The sequence below is a fragment of the Coregonus clupeaformis genome, unplaced genomic scaffold, assembly GCF_020615455.1.
Source record: "Coregonus clupeaformis isolate EN_2021a unplaced genomic scaffold, ASM2061545v1 scaf0021, whole genome shotgun sequence".
Taxonomy (NCBI): Eukaryota; Metazoa; Chordata; class Actinopteri; order Salmoniformes; family Salmonidae; genus Coregonus; species Coregonus clupeaformis.
In genome coordinates, this window is record NW_025533476.1 from 681,024 (window position 1) to 703,768 (window position 22,745).

At 44.2% G+C, this 22,745-nt stretch overlaps 1 protein-coding gene across 2 annotated transcripts in view; it reads right to left on the bottom strand.

Annotated features, from left to right (window-relative positions):
* efr3a (EFR3 homolog A (S. cerevisiae)) overlaps nt 1-22,745 on the bottom strand; it is a 289,424-nt gene that overhangs the window by 139,579 nt on the left and 127,100 nt on the right. For both annotated transcript variants that reach the window (XM_041841458.2, XM_041841456.2), the window contains exons 6-7: nt 19,666-19,787; nt 17,746-17,895 (exon numbers count right to left, since the gene is read on the bottom strand). In XM_041841458.2, the coding sequence (XP_041697392.1) occupies nt 17,746-17,895; nt 19,666-19,787 (272 nt within the window). The remainder of the gene's footprint in view (nt 1-17,745; nt 17,896-19,665; nt 19,788-22,745) is intronic.

A 22,745-nucleotide genomic window follows, 5' to 3' on the forward strand; every position in this document is an offset into this window, starting at 1 on the left:
TTTCTTGTTAACAAACTATAGTTTTGGCAAGTCGATTAGGACATCTACTTTGTGCATGACACAAGTAATTTTTCCAACAATTGTTTACATACAGATTATTTCACTTATAATTCACTGTATCACAATTCCAGTGGGTCAGAAGTTGACACTAAGTTGACTGTGCCTTTAAACAGCATGGAAAATTCCAGAATATGATGTCATGGCTTAGAAGCTTCTGATAGGCTAATTGACATCATTTAAGTCAATTGGAGGTGTACCTGTGGATGTATTTCAAGGCCTACCTTCAAACTCAGTGCCTCTTTGCTTGACATCATGGGAAAATCTAAATAAATCAGCCAAGACCTCAGAAAAGAAATTGTAGACATCTAAATGTCTGGTTCATCCTTGGGAGCAATTTCCAAACACCTGAAGGTACCACGTTCATCGGTACAAACAATAGTACGCAAGTATAAACACCATGGGACCACGCAGCCGTCATACCGCTCAGGAAGGAGACACATTCTGTCTCCTAGAGATTAACGTAATGTGGTGCGAAAAGTGCAAATCAATCCCAGAACAACAGCCAAGGACCTTGTGAAGATGCTGGAGGAAACAGGTACAAAAGTATCTATATCCACAGTAAAACGAGTTCTATATCGACATAACCTGAAAGGCCGCTCAGCAAGGAAGAAGGCACTGCTCCAAAACCGCCATAAAAATGTCAGACTACGGTTTGCAACAGCACATGGTGACAAAGATCGTACTTTTTGGAGAAATGTCCTCTGGTCTGATGAAACAAAAATAGAACTGTTTGGCCATAATGACCATCGTTATGTTTGGAGGAAAAAGGGGGGTACTTGCAAGCCGAAGAACACCATCCCAACCGTGAAGCACGGGGGAGGCAGCATCATGCTGTGGGGGGTGCTTTGCTGCAGGAGGGACTGGTGCTCTTCACAAAATAGATGGCATCATGAGGAAGGAAAATTATGTGGATATTTTGAAGCAACATCTCAAGACATCAGTCAGGAAGTTAAAGCTTGGTCGCAAATGGGTCTTCCAAATGGACAATGACCCCAAGCATACTTCCAAAGTTGTGGCAAAATGGCTTAAGGACAACAAAGTCAAGGTATTGGAGTGGCCATCACAAAGCCCTGACCTCAATCCTATAGAACATTTGTGGGCAGAACTGAAAAAGCGTGTGTGAGCAAGGAGGCCTACAAACCTGATTCAGTTACACCAGCTCTGTCAGGAGGAATGGGCCAAAATTCACCCAACTTATTGTGGGAAGCTTGTGGAAGGCTACCCGAAACGTTTGATCCAAGTTAAACAATTTAAAGGCAATGCTACCAAATACTAATTGAGTGTATGTAAACCTTTGACCCACTGGGAATGTGATGAAAGAAATAAAAGCTGAAATAAATCACTCTACTATTATTCTGACATTTCACATTCTTAAAATAAGGTGGTGATCCTAACTGACCTAAGACAGGGAATTTTTACTAGGATTAAATGTCAGGAAATGTGAAAGACAGAGTTTAAATGTATTTGGCTATGGTGTATGTAAACTTCCGACTTCAACTGTATGTATGTATGTATGTATGTATGTATGTATGTATGTATGTATGTATGTATGTATGTATGTATGTATGTATGTATGTATGTATGTATGTATGTATGTAAGAGTTTCAAGTTCCTCAGTGTCCACATCACTAAGGATCTATCATGGTACAAACACCAACACAGTCGTGAAGAGGGCACGACAATGCCTTTTCCCACTCAGGAGGATGAAAAGATTTGGCATGGGCCCTCAGATCCTCAAAAATATCTACAGCTGAACCACAGAGAGCATCTTGACTGGCTGCATTACCGCTTGGTATGGTAACTGCTTAGCATCCGACCACAAAATGCTACAGAGGGTAGTGCGTATGGCTCAGTGCATCACTGGGGCCGAGCTCCCTGCCATCCAGGACCTCTATATCAGGCGGTGTCAGTGGAATGCCCTAAAAATTGACAAAGACTCCAGCCCCCCAAGTTATAGACCGTTCTCTCTGCTACCGCAAGGCAAGCGGTACCGATGCACTAAGTCTGGAACCAACAGGACCCTGAACAGCTTCTACCCCAAAGCCATAAGACTACTAAATAGTTAGTTAAATAGTTAACCAAATAGCTACCCGGACTATCTGCATCAAACCTTTTTCACACTATTTATTTTTACTCAACACATACACTGCTGTTGTTAACTGTGACACTTTATTCCTAGTTCTATGTAAATATCTACTTCAATTACCTCGTACCCCTGCACATCGACTCGGTACTGGTACCCCTTGTATACAGCCAAGTTATTGTTACTCATTGTCTATTTATTATTACGTGTTTTACTTTCCTATTATTTCTCCATTTTCTTTCTCCCTGCATTGTTGGGAAGGGCCCGTAAGTAAGCATTTCACTGTTAGTCTACACCTGTTGTTTACGAAGCATGTGACAACAGATTTTTATTTGATGTAACACAATGGGATATGGCCAACTCCCGTATCGCAGACATGTTCTCCGAAGCCAGGGTAGTTCCAAAAAAGCATCCCTCAGAGGTTCCGACACAGAGGACAGTATGAACCAACTAAGGTGCAGTGACATCCAGTTGGTAAACCCTCAAATGTATGAGGGGTAGCCCAACATGCCGCATCGCAGATCTCTTGTAAAGAGATGCCTTTGAACAGTGCCCAAGAGGTAGCCAGACCTCTGGTGGAATGAGCCTTCAGGCCCTCCGGGGGCTGTAAACCGTTGCTATTACAAGCCAATATAACAGCCTCCACTATGCAACGGGATAGTCGTTGACGAGAGAGGAGCCTACCCTTGCAGGGAGGATGCCCAAGAAATGTAGAGTTGGTCACGCTTGCGTAATGCTCTCATTCTGTCCAAGTAAATGCGCAACGCGAGTACTGGACACAAACGGTGGAGACGCTCTTCTTCCATGTTAGTGAATGGCGGTGAGGGGAAAGCCACAAGCCAATTATAATGATCGCTGACCATAGGCATAAAGGCGGGTTTAGGTTACCTTGGATAACCCCGGGGCAAACTGTAGGCACGAATGGCGGACTAATCTGCAGACGTAAGGACAATCAGCAAAGCGGTTTTGAAGGAGAGATATTTCATCTGCACGCCTTCCAGCGCCTCAAAAGACTGCTGTGAAATAGCCTCAAGCAAAATAGGTCCCGAGATGGGGCTAAAGGCTTGGAGACTGGACCTAAGCGACGCGCTCCCTTCATAAAATGACATAACAGAGGGTGCTTTCCTACTGTGTTACTGTCAAAGCCAATTCTCAAAAACATGCCACATGTTTCCATACAGTGAGTGCGAAGAAGGGGCTCTGGCACTCTGGATAGTCTCAATGACTGAGTGGTAAGCCTATCACATTCAGATTCATCCTCTCACAGGCCAGGCCCAGAGGGCCATGGTTTCTGGGTGAGGGTGGGAAATCTCTTTGTTCATTTGGGTCAGAAGATCCCTGCGTAACAGTAGCTGCCAGGGCTCGTCGTCCGGTAACCAGAGCTTCCCATGGCCATCGAGCGGCTACTAAGATGAGGGATAAGCCTTGTTTCCTCACTACGACTAGAGTGGGGCGTATTAGGCATAGAGAAGGAAAAGCGTAGCGCAGCACCCTTGGCCAAAGGGTGTACCAGCGCGTCTACCCCTAGTAGTGCTGCTAGCGCAAAGAACAGCAGACAGTGTGTGCCTTTGTGCGATGCATAGAGATCAGTGGTGTTCGACCGTATCTCTCCAAGATCTGGTTCACCACGTCGGGATGGAGTCTCCAATCCCTGTATAGGGGATTCCCTCTGGACAAGTCCGCTCATATATTCAGTACGCCCGGGACATGAGTCGTTGAACGTGCGGAGAGCTAGTGCTAGCCCGAAGGGGACAGCAAGGTATTCGTAGGCTGTTCCCTAAAAGGCAACTCTGAGTAACCTCCTGTGTGTTGGTAGAATACTTACGTGAAAATAAGCGTCCTGTAGGTCGATTGAAGTGAACCAGTCGCCTTGACGAAAAGAGCGAGACAGTACGTTGACCATAAGCACATGGACTTTTTCAGATGGCTGTTGAGGACCTGTAGGTCCAGAATGGGGCGCATCCAATTTGTCTTCCTTCATTGGCTACTTGAAAAAGAGGGTTTAGCGAGCTCCTTCAGTCTTCCCTGTGAGATGACACATAGGAATGAGCTACTGCACGAAGAGCAGGGTTTTAGGTGCACAGAAATGCCTCTCCCCCATTCTGATGGGGGGAAAGTCTGTGCTCCACCCGAGAGGGTATAGACCAGGACACGGCGTGAAGTGTTGCTGCCCCTTTCTGCCGCTGGGGATGGACCCGTCCAGGGAATCTCCGGGCGGGACCTTGACACGGCCGTAGCAAAGGACCGTTTCCCCAACTGTCTACCTCTGTCCTGAGACTTGGACTGTGAGTTTGCAGCCTGTTGTGTCGCTGTTCGCTCAGTTATCACTGGCGTTAGCGAACTGCCCTCTCCCTAATGTGGAGCTTTGGCTTGTAGAGGGGAGACCGGGTTGCCACGGTACCTGGTCTGCGAGGCAGGAGGTGGCAAGGCTAGCCTTGACGCGGTAGCTGACCCTGTTTTTGAGACTATTGGCCGGAGAACCTAGTAGGTGGAGCTGGTTAAGTAAGTAAGCACAAAAACGACTGAACGTTATGTGAACTACGCAAGCTGAGCTGATGTGCTAGCTGAGGTAGGCCGTGTGAGCATTTCGCCTAGCTTAGCAATCATATAGCGGAGTCTACCTTTAATCTTAGGTGAACTAAATATGAGAGCTAAGCTAGCAATCACTAGACGTGGTTAGCTAGCTAGCGTTCGCTGTGAGGGCTAGTAGCATAGCTTAAAGGGATAATCCACCCCCAGAAATAAAAATCATGAATCCCCTGTCAATTTGGAGAAAGCCTATGTTCTATCAGTTGGTAAAATAACTATTTCTCCCCATGATTTAACTTCTAAGTGGTCCATCTGTGAAATCAGGAAATTGTGTAAGACATGGTTCTCATCACTGGAGATAGGGGATAACACACTATCACATTTTATAACACTTTTATAAAACAATTACCTGCACTCCAGCACTCATTATTGGTATTTACTGTGTACACTGTTTAGATTGAGCACATCTAAGCTAGCTCATTGGCTAATGAGTAGCTTAAGTGAGCACGGTGGATAAACACTATAGCCGTGGTGGGCTAGTGTAGGCGTTAGCTAGTTAGCAGCCAGCTCGTGGGCTAAAGTTGGTATAGCTAGCGTAGTGCTAGCCGAAAGGAAACGCGTGGGTATTCGTCTTCTGGTAGAAAATCTCCCACGACCGTAATGCCGAGACGCTAAACCGGTCAATCTAGTCAACACAAACGAGTGAACGTAGGTTGTACTACCCGAGGGACCTGGCAATGATACCATCCAAGCGGGTTAGGGAACTGGTTCTGCATTAGCTAGCAATGCTTATGCTACCATTTGTGCAGGTAAGAATGCTAGTGTGGTTAACTTGCTTTCCAGCCAAGCTTATGCCTTGCAGCGTGGACTAACCAAGTCTCGACAGCTATCCATGTGACGCTAGATACCACCGGAGACTTAAAATGTGACTCGTTTCAGGAAACTAAGCATATGTCGCACGTCACTCCTTCACAAGAGAGCCATTTGAACGTAAACATTTATTTCTGAGTGAATGTGTTTTTTGGCAGAAATGCCTTCTGGAACATGTGAACTTGTGCTTTAATAACAAACTTGTATTCCATCCATAAATAATAATAATAAAATTTAAAATTACGAACCTAGTTGGTTTAGCCACGGAAAAAGACAGGAACCTTCCCGCTAGCCATGATTGTCTGAGATAATGGATGAGCTGGACTTGCTGGGAGATGAGTTTGGATTGGTCTGCCATGTAGCATGAATATGTCTATAATGTGAGCTGTGCAGTATGTGTTGATAGTCCTTTCTACTGCGCTGTTTTCGAAAGATATAACATTAGCCACAAACTACAAAAGAACTAAAAAAGTTTTGCTACTTTTCTCAACAACATTGATGCCCTGAATTTAGCAGGTGCTATCGACAGATAAGTTGGAAAACATTATGGGCTACTTTCTGCACATGCCACGGTCAGTGTGAACCGGAGTGAGATGTAGCTACTAACAAAACTGAGTTTTGGTTCCAGTATGCCGTGAAGCGTTCATCTATGTATACGGGTAAGAGTCTAGCTACATGTTCAGATATTGCAAGTTTAAGCGTATTGTTAGCTAGCTAGTGAACATTAGCTTGCTGGCTCGCTAACTAACGTTATGTGTATGATCTGTGTGGTAATATTAATCAAATCAGAAATCCATTTGCATTACTAGTTATAGCCTAAATGTTAGCTAGCTAATTTTGAACCTTGTTGGTTTGCTCTTTAGCTATCTGCAGATTCATACTACAGCTATGACAATGTTTGTATGTGTAGTAGTACGAGTTGGGATTATGCCGGCTCATTGTTTAGCTAGCTAGCTAGCTAGCTACAGTACAGTAATGTCTAAACAAAAGACTCCACTTTGCCAGATGATTACATGACCCATCAAATTAGCCAGGTGTGTCTGGGGGTGATTACGGCCATCTATTGAACATGTGTACATGTGTAGACAATAGTGTCCCATCCACTTAGCTAGATGTGGCTATGGGGTGTAGACAAAGAGCAGCTTTCCAGTAGGTGTACCAACACATTCAAGGGCCATTTTCTCAAAAGTGGGTTTACAAGTTTATCAGCTCTCTAAGCAGAATTACTTTCCCATTATTCCTCAACTGCAGTGTATCATATACCACTTTCTAGCTCTGAGTCTCTACTTTCGTCAAATGTAAAAAACACTATTTCAAATTTTGCTACATAAGACCGAATCGAGGTGGTCGGTCACAAATGTAGTAGAAAGAGTAGAAAATGCATTAGAGTAGAAAATGAATTGTACTTGTTCAACACAAAGACGAGAGCTGAGGTCCTACGTTCGGCAGCGTTAACCGGTTCGCTTGAGAACAATTAAGCAGGGATTAAGTCGTGCTGAGGAGAGGTTCAGGAGCGTAGTAAACTTCGCAAGGAAGAGAGCGAGAATAACCAGTGGGTGGGTGAGTGGCGCCTTATAAAGAGGGAGGGGTTCACCTCATTCGTCTCTCAACCTGTCTGTTTCTGACAGACGTTGTGTGATTGGTTCTTCCTAGTAGTGATCTGCCTATCGCGAATCTCATTGTGATACATCAAAAATAGTATTTGAAAGAACCCCTTTACTTCTGATCTTCTCTGCAGGTAAACTTCATGATTAAAAATGTATGCTAGCATGAAGAACCTATGTGAACATACAGATGGGTGTATCATGACTGCTCACTTTTTTCTTGACCACATTGTGCAATGCAACAAATTAAAGAGAAAGGGGTGCAACAAATTTCCTTGGTTATACTGTAGTCACAGAAAAGCCATGTACTTTGTGAATACCATGTGATTGACAGGCGACGAGCAAAAAAAGGTGCTGCAGAATGTGTTGTTTACCACTCCCACCTAGCCCTAGGTGTCATTACCTTGATGAGGCGGTAAACATGTGGTGAAACAATGATAAGAGACAGACACTGTTGTGGTTGGTGTATCAGAACTGGAATTTCTCAGCATGCCGCAGTGCTAGTCTGCTGTTCAAAGAGAGCTCTATGTATAAGAACAGAATAAAAAGTCTAGCACCAAAAATAGCTTTGTTCACATGGTAACCACCTGGAGGGAAGGAGAACACACACAAAGAGAGGAGAGAGAGAGAGACAGAGACAGAGACAGAGACAGAGACAGAGACAGAGAGAGAGAGAGAGAGAGAGAGAGAGAGAGAGAGAGAGAGAGAGAGAGAGAGAGAGAGAGAGAGAGAGGGGAGAAGGAGAGACAGAAAGGGAGCGAGAGTGAGTGTGTGTATTTTGCACCGGGGATATGAGGAGAGGAGGGTAAGCTTTATCTCCACAAACCTCTCCTGTCTCAACAAGCCAAGCAGCCGTGTGGCAAGGTGTCTCAATCTAAATCTCCAGTGCAGTAAATCTTGGGCGTGGGCAAGAGCCTGGCTCAACGGCTACATCCAGCTCTGGCCCCTCACATGACTGAGTCGATGGGATTTCTCTGTATGAAATATCAAGCTTTTTTCCCCTTCTCCAGAAGAACTGTCAATTCCCAATCGTCACTCATCCTCCTCGGGCTAATGGGATATCTCGGGAGAGGGTCTGCATCCCAAAGGGCACCCTATTCCCTATATAGTGCACTACTATTGCCCAAGGCCCATAGGGAAGCCCCCATAGGGCCCTGGTCAAAAGCACTGAACTATATAGGGAATAGGGTGCCATGTGGGACGCAGTCAGACTATGCTAGGCGTCTGAGGAGTTTGTAGTGCAAAATAATACCCATGCTAAAACTGGAATGCTATGGGCTTATACAGTGCATTCGGAAAGTATTCAGACCCCTTGACTTTTTCCACATTTTGTAGCACATCTATTTTCAGGTCACTCCAGAGATGTTCGATCGGGTTCAAGTCCGGGTTCTGGCTGGGCCACTCAACGACATTCAGACACTCTGTACTTTGCTCCTTTCATCTTTCCCACGATCCTCACTAGTCTCCCAGTCCCTGCTGCTGAAAAACATCCCCACAGCATGATGCTGCCAAAACCACCATGCTTCACCGTAGAGATGGTGCCAGGTTTCCTCCAGACGTGACGCTTGGCATTCAGGCCAAAGAGTTCAATCGTGGTTTCATCAGACCAGAGAATCTTGTTTCTCATGGTCTGAGTCATTTAGGTGCCTTTTGGCAAACTCCAAGCGGGCTGTCATGTGCCTTTTACTGAGGAGTGGCTTCCGTCTGGCCACACTACCATAAAGGCCTGATTGGTGGAGTGCTGCATAGATGGAAGAACCTTCCAGAAGGACAACCATCTCCAAAGAGGAACTCTGGAGCTCTGTCAGAGTAACCATCAGGTTTCTTGGTCACCTCCCTAACCAAGGCCCTTCTCCCCCGATTGCTCAGTTTGGCTGAGCGGCCAGCTCTAGGAAGAGTCTAGGTGGTTCAAAACTTACTCCGTTTAAGAATGATGGAGGCCACTGTGTTCTTGGGGACCTTCAATGCTGAAGACATTTTTGGTACCCTTCACCAGATCTGTGCCTTTGACACAATCCTGTTTCGGAGCTCTACGGACAATTCCTTCAACCACATGGCTTGTTTTTTTCTCAGACATGCACTGTCAACACTGGAACCTTATATAGACAGGTGTGTGCCATTCCAAATCATGTCCAATCAATTGAATTTAACACAGTTGGACTCCAATCAAGTTGTAGAAACATCTCAAGGATGATCAATGGAAATAGGATGCACCTGAGCTCAATTCCGAGGCTCATAGCAAAGGGTCTGAATACTTACGTAAATAAAGTATCTGTTTTTTATTTTTAATACATTTGCAAACATTTCGAAAAACCTGTTTTCGCTTTGTCATTATGGTGTATTGTGTGTAGATTGATGAGGGATTATTTATTTTTTGAAATCCATTTTAGAATAAGGCTGTAACGTAACAAAATGTGGAAAAAGTCAAGGGGTCTGAATACTTTCCGAATGCACTGTATACAGCAGACAGCTCATAGAAAGGTGCAGACGCAGATTCAGGGGGTTTCTGTTACCATTAGGAAAGAAGAGCGGTGGTGGATTACCACTTGGAAAGAGAGACAAAGGGAGAATAGAGCAATAGATGAAGGGGGTGAGGGAGATGGAAGGGAGAAGGGATACATTTTCTTAGAGCTAGCCGATGTCTATTAAGAAAAGTGAATTCAAACAGTCTTCTATTATAATATAAAAATGTCACTTAGCAGAAGCTTTTATCCAAAGTGACGTACAGTACATGCATACACTTTTAATATGTGTATGTGATCCCTGTGGGAATGTAACTAGTGTGTATAGTGTATAGCAGTGAAAAGTCCTGAAAAGTTAGCAATGGCCAGTGTTTTCCAGTTTTTCCCTTCACCTTTAGACTGGAGCTTAAGGCCCTTGATCTAAGCCTTAGATTCTTACGGATACATGGTTTCACCTTAAGACCTGGTTTCAAATAGTATTTGTTGTCACTGAGCGTTCGATTGTGCTAGCACATGGAGTGCCAGATAGGCAGGGTTTACATTTTTAGGACTATTCAACTGATTCCATAAATTGCCGGGAAAGCTAAATCAAGCCTAGCTAAAATATTTGAATTTACCCGTCTTATTCTTTCTTTTCACTTTTTTTTTATAGAATCAGAAGGGGCAATAGACAAGAGGAAATGACAGAGGAAAGTGTCGGAGCCAGGGATCGAACACTTGCCTCAAGGGGCAATATTTAGTTAGTTAAATTCCCGAAGGGATTATATATATATGGGGCGGCAGGTAGCTTAGTGGTTAAGAGCGTTGTGCCAGTAACCGAAAGGTCGCTGGTTCTAATGCCCGAGCCGACTAGGTGAAATATCTGTCGATGTGCCCTTGAGCAAGGCACTTAACCCTAATTGCTCATGTAAGTCGCTCTGGATAAGAGCATCTGCTAAATGACTAAAATGTAAAATGTAAAATATACACATAATACAAATGTATTATCTCACGGTACTGCAAGTCTATTTGGATAAAAGCATCTGCTAAACGGAATATTATATAATTATATTAAAGAGGCAATCTGCAATTACAACATCCATGTTTGGCCTTTAACATTTATATTATATAGCCATTGATTCTTGAAGAATAGAACGTAAAATGCCTCATGAACTTATTTCAACTGTCTAACCTCATCAGAACCCAAAATATACGCTTATTTTACTCCTTCGTTCGTAAACAATGTCTTTGTAAATAAACACTGTATAGCTTCAAAAAATGGTTAAAACTATAGTTCGATATCATGGACGGTCAGTCATTGCATCCATAGCTCTGTCAATGAATTTGAGAGTTGTTGCATTTTTCCAGCCCCATCCCTCAGCTGTTAGCCAAATCAAATAAAATGTTATTTGCCACATACGCCGAATACAACACGTGTAGACCTTACAGTGAAATCCTTACTTACAAGCCAAATAAAAATAGCAAATAATTAAAGAGCAGCAGTAAAATAAAATAACACTAAGGAGGTTATATACAGCGGGTACCGGTACCGAGTCAATGTGCGGGGGCACTGGTTAGTCGAGGTAATTGTGGTAATATGTACACGTGAGTAGAGTTAAAGTGACTCTGCATAAATAATAAACAGTGTAGCAGCAGCGTAAAAGAGGGGGATGGGGGGGGGGCAATTAAAATCGTTTGGTTAGCCAGTCTTATGGCTTGGGTGTAGAAGCTGTTAAGAAGCCTTTTGGACCTAGACTTGGCGCTCCGGTACCGCTTGCCGTGCCGTAGCAGAGAGAACAGTCTATGACTAGGGTGGCTGGAGTCTTTGATCATTTTTAGGGCCTTCCTCTGACACCGCCTGGTATAGAGGTCCCGGATGGTAGGAAGCTTGCCCCCGGTGATGTACTGGGCCGTATGCACTACCCTCTGTAGTGCCTTGCGGTCAGAGGCCGAGTAGTTTCCATACCAGCCTGTGATGCAACCAGTCAGTATGCTCTCGATGGTGCAGCTGTAGAACTTTTTGAGGATCTGAGGACCCATGCCAAATCTTTTCAGTCTCCTGAGGGGGAATATGCTTTGTCGTGCCCTCTTCACGACTGTCGTGGTGTGTTTGGACCATGATAGTTCGTTGGTGATATGGACACCAAGGAACTTGAAGCTCATAACCTGTTCCACAATCATCTCCTTTGTCTTGATCACGTTGAGGGAGAGGTTGTTATCCTGGCACCACACGGCCAGGTCTCGGACCTCCTCCCTATAGGCTGTCTCATCATTGTCGTTGATCAGGCCTACCACTGTTGTGTCATCGGCAAACTTAATGATGGTGTTGGAGTCGTGCCTGGCCATGCAATCATGGGTGAACAGGGAGTACAGGAGGGGACTGAGTACGCACCCCTGAGGGGCCCCCGTGTTGAGGGTCAGCGTGGCAGATGTGTTGTTACCTACCCTTACCACCCGGGGAAGGCCCGTCAGGTAGTCCAGGATCCAGTTGCAGAGGGAGGTGTTTAGTCCCAGGATCCTTAGCTTAGTGATGAGCTTTGAGGGCACTATGGTGTTGAACGCTGAGCTGTAGTCAATGAATAGCATTCTCACGTAGGTGTTCCTCTTGTCCAGGTGGGAAAGGGCAGTGTGGAGTGCAATAGAGATTGCATCATCTGTGGATCTTTTGGGGCGGTATGCAAATTGGTGTGGGTCTAGGGTTTCTGGGATGATGGTGTTGATGTGAGCCATTACCAGCCTTTCAAAGAACTTCATGGCTACAGACGTGAGTGCTACGGGTCGGTAGTCATTTAGGCAGGTTACCTTAGTGTTCTTGGGCACAGGGACTATGGTGGGCTTCTTGTTGGGGTATGTACATACGGTCACTGTGGGGACGACGTCATCGATGCACTTATTGATGAAGCCAGTGACTAATGTGGTGTCTCCTGAGTGGCGCAGTGGTCTAAGGCACTGCATCGCAGTGCTAGCTGTGCCACTAGAGATCCTGGTTCGAATCCAGGCTCTGTCGCAGCCGGCCGCGACCGGGAGACTCATGGGCAGCGCACAATTGGCCTAGCGTTGTCCAGGGTAGGGGAGGGAATGGCCGGCAGGGATGTAGCTCAGTTGATAGAGCATGGTGTTTGCAATGCCAGGGTTGTGGGTTCAATTCCCACGGGGGACCAGTATGAAAAAAAATATATATATATGTATTCACTAACTGTAAGTCGCTCTGGATAAGAGCGTCTGCTAAATGACTAAAATGTAAATGTAATGTAAATGGTGTACAGTCCTGTAGCTTAGCATCTGCATCATTTGACTACTTCCTTATTAACCAAGTCACTGGTGCTTCCTGCTTTAGTTTTTCCTTATAAGCAGGAGGTTATGGTCAGATTTGCCAAATGGAGGGTGAGGGAGAGCTTGTACGTGTCTCTGTGTGTGGAGTAAAGGTGTTCTATAATTATTTGTTTTCCCTCTGGTTGCACATTTAACATGCTGGTAGAAATTAGGTAGAACAGATGTAAGTTTCCCTGCATTAAAGACCCCGACCACTAGGAGCGCTGCCTCTGGATGAGTGTTTTCCTGTTTATCTATGGCCTTATACAGCTCATTGAGTGCAATCTTAGTGCCTGCATCAGTTTGTGGTGGTAAATAGACAGCTACGAAAAATATTGGTAAATAGTGTGGTCTACAGCTTATCATGAGACACTCTACACCTCAGGCGAGCAAAACCTAGAGACTTCCTTAGTATTAGATTTTATGCACCAGCTGTCATTTACAAATATACACCGCCACCCCTTGTCATACCGGAGTCAGCTGTTCCATCCTGCCGATGTAGCGTACAGTGGGGAGAATAAGTATTTGATACACTGCCGATTTTGCAGGTTTTCCTACTTACAAAGCATGTAGAGGTCTGTAATTTTTTATCCAGAAAATCACATTGTATGATTTTTAAGTAATTAATTTGCATTTTATTGCATGACATAAGTATTTGATACATCAGAAAAGCAGAACTTAATATTTGGTACAGAAACCTTTGTTTGCAATTACAGAGATCATACGTTTCCTGTATGTCTTGACCCGGTTTGCACACACTGCAGCAGGGATTTTGTCCCACTCCTCCATACAGACCTTCTCCAGATCCTTCAGGTTTCGGGGCTGTCGCTGGGCAATACGGACTTTCAGCTCCCTCCAAAGATTTTCTATTGGGTTCAGGTCTGGAGACTGGCTAGGCCACTCCAGGACTTTGAGATGCTTCTTACGGAGCCACTCCTTAGTTGCCCTGGCTGTGTGTTTCGGGTCGTTGTCATGCTGGAAGACCCAGCCACGACCCATCTTCAATGCTCTTACTGAGGGAAGGAGGTTGTTGGCCAAGATCTCGCGATACATGGCCCCATCCATCCTCCCCTCAATACGGCGCAGTCGTCCTGTCCCCTTTGCAGAAAAGCAACCCCTAAGAATGATGTTTCCACCTCCATGCTTCACGGTTGGGATGGTGTTCTTGGGGTTGTACTCATCCTTCTCCTTCCTCCAAACACGGCGAGTGGAGTTTAGACCAAAAAGCTCTATTTTTGTCTCATCAGACCACATGACCTTCTCCCATTCCTCCTCTGGATCATCCAGATGGTCATTGGCAAACTTCAGACGGGCCTGGACATGCGCTGGCTTGAGCAGGGGGACCTTGCGTGTGCTGCAGGATTTTAATCCATGACGGCGTAGTGTGTTACTAATGGTTTTCTTTGAGACTGTGGTCACAGCTCTCTTCAGGTCATTGACCAGGTCCTGCCGTGTAGTTCTGGGCTGATCCCTCACCTTCCTCATGATCATTGATGCCCCATGAGGTGAGATCTTGCATGGAGCCCCAGACCGAGGGTGATTGACCATCATCTTGAACTTCTTCCATTTTCTAATAATTGCACCAACAGTTGTTGCCTTCTCACCAAGCTGCTTGCCTATTGTCCTGTAGCCCATCCCAGCCTTGTGCAGGTCTACAATTTTATCCCTGATGTCCTTACACAGCTCTCTGGTCTTGGCCATTGTGGAGAGGTTGGAGTCTGTTTGATTGAGTGTATGGACAGGTGTCTTTTATACAGGTAATGAGTTCAAACAGGTGCAGTTAATGCAGGTAATGAGTGGAGAACAGGAGGGCTTCTTAAAGAAAAACTAACAGGTCTGTGAGAGCCGGAATTCTTACTGGTTGGTAGGTGATCAAATACTTATGTCATGCAATAAAATGCAAATTAATTACTTAAAACTCATACAATGTGATTTTCTGGATTTTTGTTTTAGATTCCGCCTCACAGTTGAAGTGTACCTATGATAAAAATTACAGACCTCTACATGCTTTGTAAGTAGGAAAACCTGCAAAATCGGCAGTGTGTCACATACTTGTTCTCCCCACTGTATATCCCGCCAGCTATGATATCCATGTCGTCGTTCAGCTACAACTCGGTGAAACATAAGATATTACAGTTTTTAATGTCCCATTGGTAGGATATCCTTGATCTTAGGTCGTCCATTTTGTTTTAAAATGATTGTACGTTGGCTAATAGGATTGATGGAAGAGGTAGATTACTCGCTCGCTGTCGGATCCTTACAAAGCACCTGACCTACGTCCACGATTTCTCCATCTCTTTCTCATGCGAATGACGGGTGTCTGTAGAATATCCTTCGCGAACGAATCGTTGAAGAAAAAATATTTGTCCAATACGAGGTGCGTAATCGCTGTCCTGATATCCAGAAGCTCTTTTTGGTCATAAGAGACGTTGACAGAAACATTATGTACAGAATAAATTCCAAATAACGCGAAAAAACACATAATAGCACAATTGGTTAGAGGGACATAAAACGGCAGCCATCTCCTCTGGCGCCATCTTAGAGCGCATTATGGGTTCTGCACAGACCGTGTTACAGCATCAAAAGGAGTAGGGAGGAGAAGGAGACTGTCAGTGCTTAGTTTGTAAATTAGGAGGTACAGGAACAAAAAGTGAGCCAAGAGGGGGGTCACCTGGGGGCTCTGAGGTACCGGAACGCATTAAAAAAGAAATCACCTTTATAATAAAGCATTTCATGCATATCATATATTTTGAGTAGTGGCATAGAGCAGTAGAGGCACTTACAGAATTTGCACACGTGGATATTTTTTTTAAGCCTACAGTGCCTTCGGAAAGTATTCAGACCCCTTGACTTTTTCCACATTTTGTTACGTTACAGAAAAAATCTTCATCCATCACCAGGTGAGTAATCGCTGTCCTTATATCCAGAAGCTCTTGTTGGTCTTAAGAGACGGTGGCAGAAACATTACGTAACAAATAAATTACAAATAACACGAAAAAACACACAATAGTACAATCGGTTAGAGGGCTGTAAAACGGCTGCCATCTTCTTCGGCGCCAATCTTCTGTGGCTTGTTTGTTGTGGTTTGAACTGCAGATTGCCACTTTAAGTAGACTACCACTTCAAGTGGTGACAGGCAGAACCACCCGCAGCCCACACCTCATTTTTGTACCACACACCAGGACCAATTGTTAATTTATTGATGTTAGTCCATACCTACACTACGTTCAAAAGTTTGGGGTCACTTAGAGATTTCAATTTTTTCTATGAAAACATACATTAAATGAGTTTGAATAGGAAATATAGCAAAACAAATAGGAAATGTAGTAATTGACAAGGTTAGAAATAATGATTTTTAATTGAAATAATAATTGTGTACTTCAAACTTTTTTCGTCAAAGAATCCTCCATTTGCAGCAAATACAGCCTTGCAGACCTTTGGCATTCTAGTTGTCAATTTGTTAAGGTAATCTGAAGAGATGTCACCCCATGCACCTCCCACAAGTTGGATTGGCTTGATGCGCACTTCTTACGTACCATACGGTCAAGCTGCTCCTACAACAGCTCAATAGGGTTGAGATCCGGCGACTGTGCTGGCCACTCCATTATAGATAGAATACCAGCTGACTGCTTCTTCCCTAAATAGTTATTGCATAGTTTGGAGCTGTGCTTTGGGTCATTGTCCTGTTGTAGGAGGAAATTGGATACAATCAAGCGCCGTCCACAGGGTATGGCATGGCGTTGCAAAAAGGAGTGATAGCCTTCCTTCTTCAACATCCCTTTTACCCTGTACAAATCTCCCACTTTACCACCACCAAAGCACCCCCAGACCATCACATTGCCTCCACCATGCTTGACAGACGGCATCAAGAACTCCTCCAGCATCTTTTCATTTTGTCTGCATCTCACAAATGTTCTTTGTGATCCGAACACCTCAAACTTCGATTCGTCTGTCCATAACACTTTTTTCCAATCTTGCTCTGTCCAGTGTCTGTGTTCTTTTGCCCATCTTTTCTTTTTATTGGCCAGTCTGAGATATGGCTTTTTCTTTGCAACTCTGCCTAGAAGGTCAGCATCCCGGAGTCGCCTGTTCCCTGTTGACGTTGAGACTGGCATTTTGCTGGTACTATTTAATGAAGCTGCCAGTTGAGGACCTGTGAGGTGTCTGTTTCTCAAACTAGACACACTAATGTATTTGTCATCTTGCTCAGTTGTGCACCGGGGCCTCCCACTCCTCTTTCTATTCTGGTTAGAGCCAGTTTGCGCTGTTCTGTGAAGGGAGTAGTACACAGCGTTGTACGAGATATTCCGTTTCTTGGCAATTTTTCGCATGGAATAGCCTTCATTTCTAGACTGACGAGTTTCAGAAGAAAGTTATTTGTTTCTGGCCATTTTGATTCTGTAATCGAACCCACAATTGCTGATGCTCCAGATACTCAACTAGTCTCAAGAAGGCCCGTTTTATTGCTTCTTTAAATTAGCACAACAGTTTTCAGCTGTGCTCACATAATTGCAAAAGGGTTTCTAATGATCAATTAGCCTTTTAAAATGATAAACTTGGATTAGCAAACACCGGACTGATGGTTGCTGATAACGGACCTCTGTATGCCTATGTAGATATTCCATTTTTAAAAAATCAGCTGTTTCCAGCTACAATAGCCATTTACAACATTAACAATGTCTAGACTGTATTTCTGATCAATTTGATGTTATTTTAATGGACCAAAAAATAGATTTTCTTTCGAAAACAAGGACATTTCTAAGTGAACCCAAACTTTTGAACAGTAGTGTATGTATTTCAGTGTCTATGACTGCCATGCGGGTAAATAAAAAAACATGAAAAGTACCTGTCTAGGTCCTCAGCATCCTGCATGTTGAACAGCATGGAGGGGATGAGTTTGTCCATGTGCTGGGGCTCCCAGATGATGGCCTGAAGCTCATCGTTCACCGTCTTCCTCACCACGCCCTGCAGCCCTTTGATACCGGCCACACGAATCCTACACAGGATACACACACACACACACACACACACACACACACAACTCTAAATACTTTATTTGAAGGATTTAAACATTTCAAAAGGTCACAGATCCAGTTCATTCGGAAAGTATTCAGACACCTTCCCTATTTCCACATTTGTGACTCAATTCAGGAAACTAGGCATATGTCGCGCATCACTACTTCACAGGAGAGGCATTTTAAAAAAAAATCTAAATGCGTTTTCTTGGCAGAAATGCCTTCTGGAACTAGTGAACTTTCATATGCCTTAATAACAAACTTGTAAATACGAATACAATTGTTACATTATGAGCCTAGTTGGTTTAGCCACAGAAAAGACAGGAACCTTCCCACTAGCCATGATTGGCTGAGATAAAGGATGGGCTGGACATGCCGAGAGATGAGTTCGGATTGGTCTGCCATGTAGCACGCTTCTGTCTATAACATAAGCTGGTCAGTATCTGTAGGCAAACCTTTCTAAAGAGTTCAATATATATATATCACGTAGTAGAACTGCAAAAGTGTTGCTCTCCACTTTCTGGGAGGACCGAGTTTTGAAATCAGTGGAATGTCCGGTGGAAGCAGAGTGTGATAGCTAAGGAGATGGAGAAAATTATGGCGTTTGATTGCAAATATGCAGAGGGAGTCGAAAAGAGAACACACAGAAGGCTGTTGTATAAAACATCTGTCTCCAGATTACATCTTCAAACTAAGGGCAACCATGGCATCCGTGACAGAGGGAGAAGCGTCCATTCATGAATACGGGTAAGATAGTCTAGCTAGCTACATTCAGATGTTATACGTTTCTAATTTTGTCAGAAAGTCGTTTTCATTTCAAGTTAAAGCATACGGTTAGCTAGCTAGCTAACGTTAGCTGGCTGGCTCGCTAGCTAACATTACGTGTATGATCTGTGTAGTAATATTATTTGTATCTCAGAGCCATTTGCATTGCTAGTTATAGCCTAATGTTAGCTAGCTAGCTAACATTGAACCTGGTTTGTTAGCTACCTGCAGGTTCATGCAGGGTACTAACGTTATGAGTTGGGATTATGGTTAATCGTTTAGCTTGTGGATACTGAGAACATTGAAAGTATCCACTAATGTGATACAGCATGAATGACCTTAGCCAGAAATCTAATTCGGTAAATATGGGAAAAAAATCTGTTTGGGAGTCCCTGGTCTCCTCTCCACCTACTGTGGTCACATGATCCGGCAACGCAATAAATTTTTTCAAAAAATAGTTTTAAGTCATTGTTTACCGTGTTCTATACGGTTCACGGCAGGATCAACCCCCAATTTCAAAATAATCTATCTTGGTCCCCTGGGCTTCCGCTTTCACCGCCTACACTGTGTGACTAGCACGAGAACTCAGCTGCAGGGGTTGAGATTTTTATTTATTTTTTACAAATAATTACAGCAATATTGGTGGTGGGATGCTGTCTCTCGGCGGAGAGTGAATCATACAGTCATCTGAATATATTCCTGGTGTCTTTATTAGATTAAAGAAGAGCAGGCGTCTCCGGTTGAATAGGCCTCCCTTTTACATTTTTGGTGACCCATTTTTTTATGGCATGAATATCTGTGTGTGGCTTTAAAGGGATACACTAGTTCACCAAAATTACAACTTTACACATTTGCTTCCTTACTTGTCTATGGACAAAGAGAGAATGCCAATTTCCCCCAGTGAGCATAATTTAATTCAGGTGAACACTTCCTTTAAATATTTTTTTGTTACAGGTTTATTTTCAAGCCTGTCGTTATTTCCTCACCTGGTTCTGGTCTCAGGGTCTTCGTGGGTTGAGTGGCACATGGCGCTGAACTGGGAGACAAAGAAGTCATAGCGCCGGTGGTAGGACGGTGTGTCCTCCTCGATGTTGGCAAACTTGACAAACTGTCATAGGGAGAGGGGGAGAATAGTGTAAATGGCAATTCTAATTACCCAATTAATTTATTGGAAGATCAAATATTTTATTTTGTTCCATTCCTTAGTCTTCGAGACAGGTGAGGTTTCTATATAAACCAATTTCTTTTCACTATGTTATTGGAACTAACAAAAAAAAATGGAAAGAACTGTCAAAACTTAACCAAGTCAAAGGACAATTCAAGTGAATACAGTAGAGATAAGTGTTAAGTGAATCTATCAAAGACGGGATACTCTTAATCTCTGGAGGATTGGAGATTTTAAGAACAGATTCCAAGCATTAATTCGTTTTATTATGACCTGAACCAACATGCTAATTTCCACCCATAACTAGCATAGAATACATCAAAGACAAAAAGAGAATGGGTTGAGAAATGTCAACCTCAGGTGTGTCCATACAAAAAGGTATTACACCACACTGTACATTTACAGCCAAAACTAAACTACACTTGCCTCACCATTCATGCAATGAGATCTCTCTACCACGTTAACCTCGAGCGATGTCACACACTCATCACTAAACCATTCCTTTTTAAAAGGGCAAGGCACTTGAGCTGATCCCAGTAGCAGACCACCGTCAAGTACGAGGCTAAATCAACCGCTCTCGCCAACCTGACCACTAGCTGATCCCTCCTCGCCTTCGACACTTAACCTGTCCTTTGCAACCTGACAACCCTATCATCACTCCACCTGGCCGCATCGCAAACCTCCTCTGTTTGTTATTCAGCCGAGGCGGTTTCCCTGCCATACCTGGTAATTTAAGGCCATTTTCTATCCAACCCCACTTCTGGCATAATGGCTGGGAATAGGGAGTGAGAGCGAAGGACAGGCATGGAGGCGAGCCAGTCAGCACGAAGTATAGTGACCTGGCCTCTTAGTGTCCGAAGCCCCATTAGTGGGGGGAAAGAGACAGACAGACAGACAGACAGACAGACAGACAGACAGACAGACAGACAGACAGACAGACAGACAGACAGACAGACAGACAGACAGACAGACAGACAGACAGACAGACAGACAGACAGACAGACAGACAGACAGACAGACAGACAGACAGACAGACAGACAGACAGACAGACAGACAGACAGACAGACAGACAGACAGACAGACAGACAGACAGACAGACAGACAGACAGACAGACAGACAGACAGACAGACAGACAGACAGACAGACAGACAGACAGACAGACAGACAGACAGACAGACAGACAGACAGACAGACAGACAGACAGACAGACAGACAGACAGACAGACAGACAGACAGACAGACAGACAGACAGACAGACAGACAGACAGACAGACAGACAGACAGACAGACAGACAGACAGACAGACAGACAGACAGACAGACAGACAGACAGACAGACAGACAGACAGACAGACAGACAGACAGACAGACAGACAGACAGACAGACAGACAGACAGACAGACAGACAGACAGACAGACAGACAGACAGACAGACAGACAGACAGACAGACAGACAGACAGACAGACAGACAGACAGACAGACAGACAGACAGACAGACAGACAGACAGACAGACAGACAGACAGACAGACAGACAGACAGACAGACAGACAGACAGACAGACAGACAGACAGACAGACAGACAGACAGACAGACAGACAGACAGACAGACAGACAGACAGACAGACAGACAGACAGACAGACAGACAGACAGACAGACAGACAGACAGACAGACAGACAGACAGACAGACAGACAGACAGACAGACAGACAGACAGACAGACAGACAGACAGACAGACAGACAGACAGACAGACAGACAGACAGACAGACAGACAGACAGACAGACAGACAGACAGACAGACAGACAGACAGACAGACAGACAGACAGACAGACAGACAGACAGAGAGAGAGAGAGAGAGAGAGAGAGAGAGAGAGAGAGAGAGAGAGAGAGAGAGAGACAGAGACAGAGACAGAGAGAGAGACAGAGACAGAGAGAGAGAGGAGACTCATCCCTGTACAAAACACATGCTGACAAACGGGTAAAAGCAGCGGGTGGGCCACTGCTGTGTGTTGACGAACAGTTGCAATTCAACATAGAATAGTCGGGAAATTAACATAAAATGGCAGTTGATGTTTTGGTCCGAGGTGGTAGGACAGCCACCCGTTGGTTTTAATCGTTTGTCAGCATGGTGCGTTTTTTTCCATTAGGGGAAGTAATGATTTTTAAAACGTGTTTATTATTATTTAGGACAGTATCTTTGGAAAAGATGCATGCGATACATGACGAGGGACAGACTGAGAGGAAGGGCTCTGGAGTCGCCAGGGGGGATAAGTGGTACAGAGTTGACAATGTTGACAGCCACTACCACTAGACCAGTCTCCGGCAAGATACTCTCAGGGCCAGTCTCCCAGAGTCAGATTAAGCCTAGTCCTGGATCCCAAAACTATTTTAATGGAGATTCTCCATTGAAATGGCTTCTTAGTCCAGGACTAGTCTTAATATTATGTTAGCGAAACCGGCCTTTAGTCTTTAAAACGGGTGCATACCAAAGTTTATTATTGTTACATCGACAAGGGATTGGCTACTGATATCAAGATGAGTACTAAGATTAAACAGCTGAATGTGAGGTGTAGGCCTACTATTTGGCCGACACATGCCCTTAATGTATAACCATGCAAATGAGCCAGAGAGAAAGTGATGGGCCTCAATGATTGTTTGGAAGGAATAACTTGTGGCGAGACCTTTTCAAACGAAATATACAAATGGCACAGATCAATTTCTTTGGCTTCCCAGAGGCTGTTAGGCAAAATACTAATGAAGAAGAAAAAAATGGAAGAAAACATAACCATTAAAAAGGACTCCTCGTTTCAAACAGCCTTGATTTACTCATAAACCCAGTAAGATTATGTTACATAACTAGTGTAGATAATCCATTTATCCAGGGCGGCCTAGCGGTT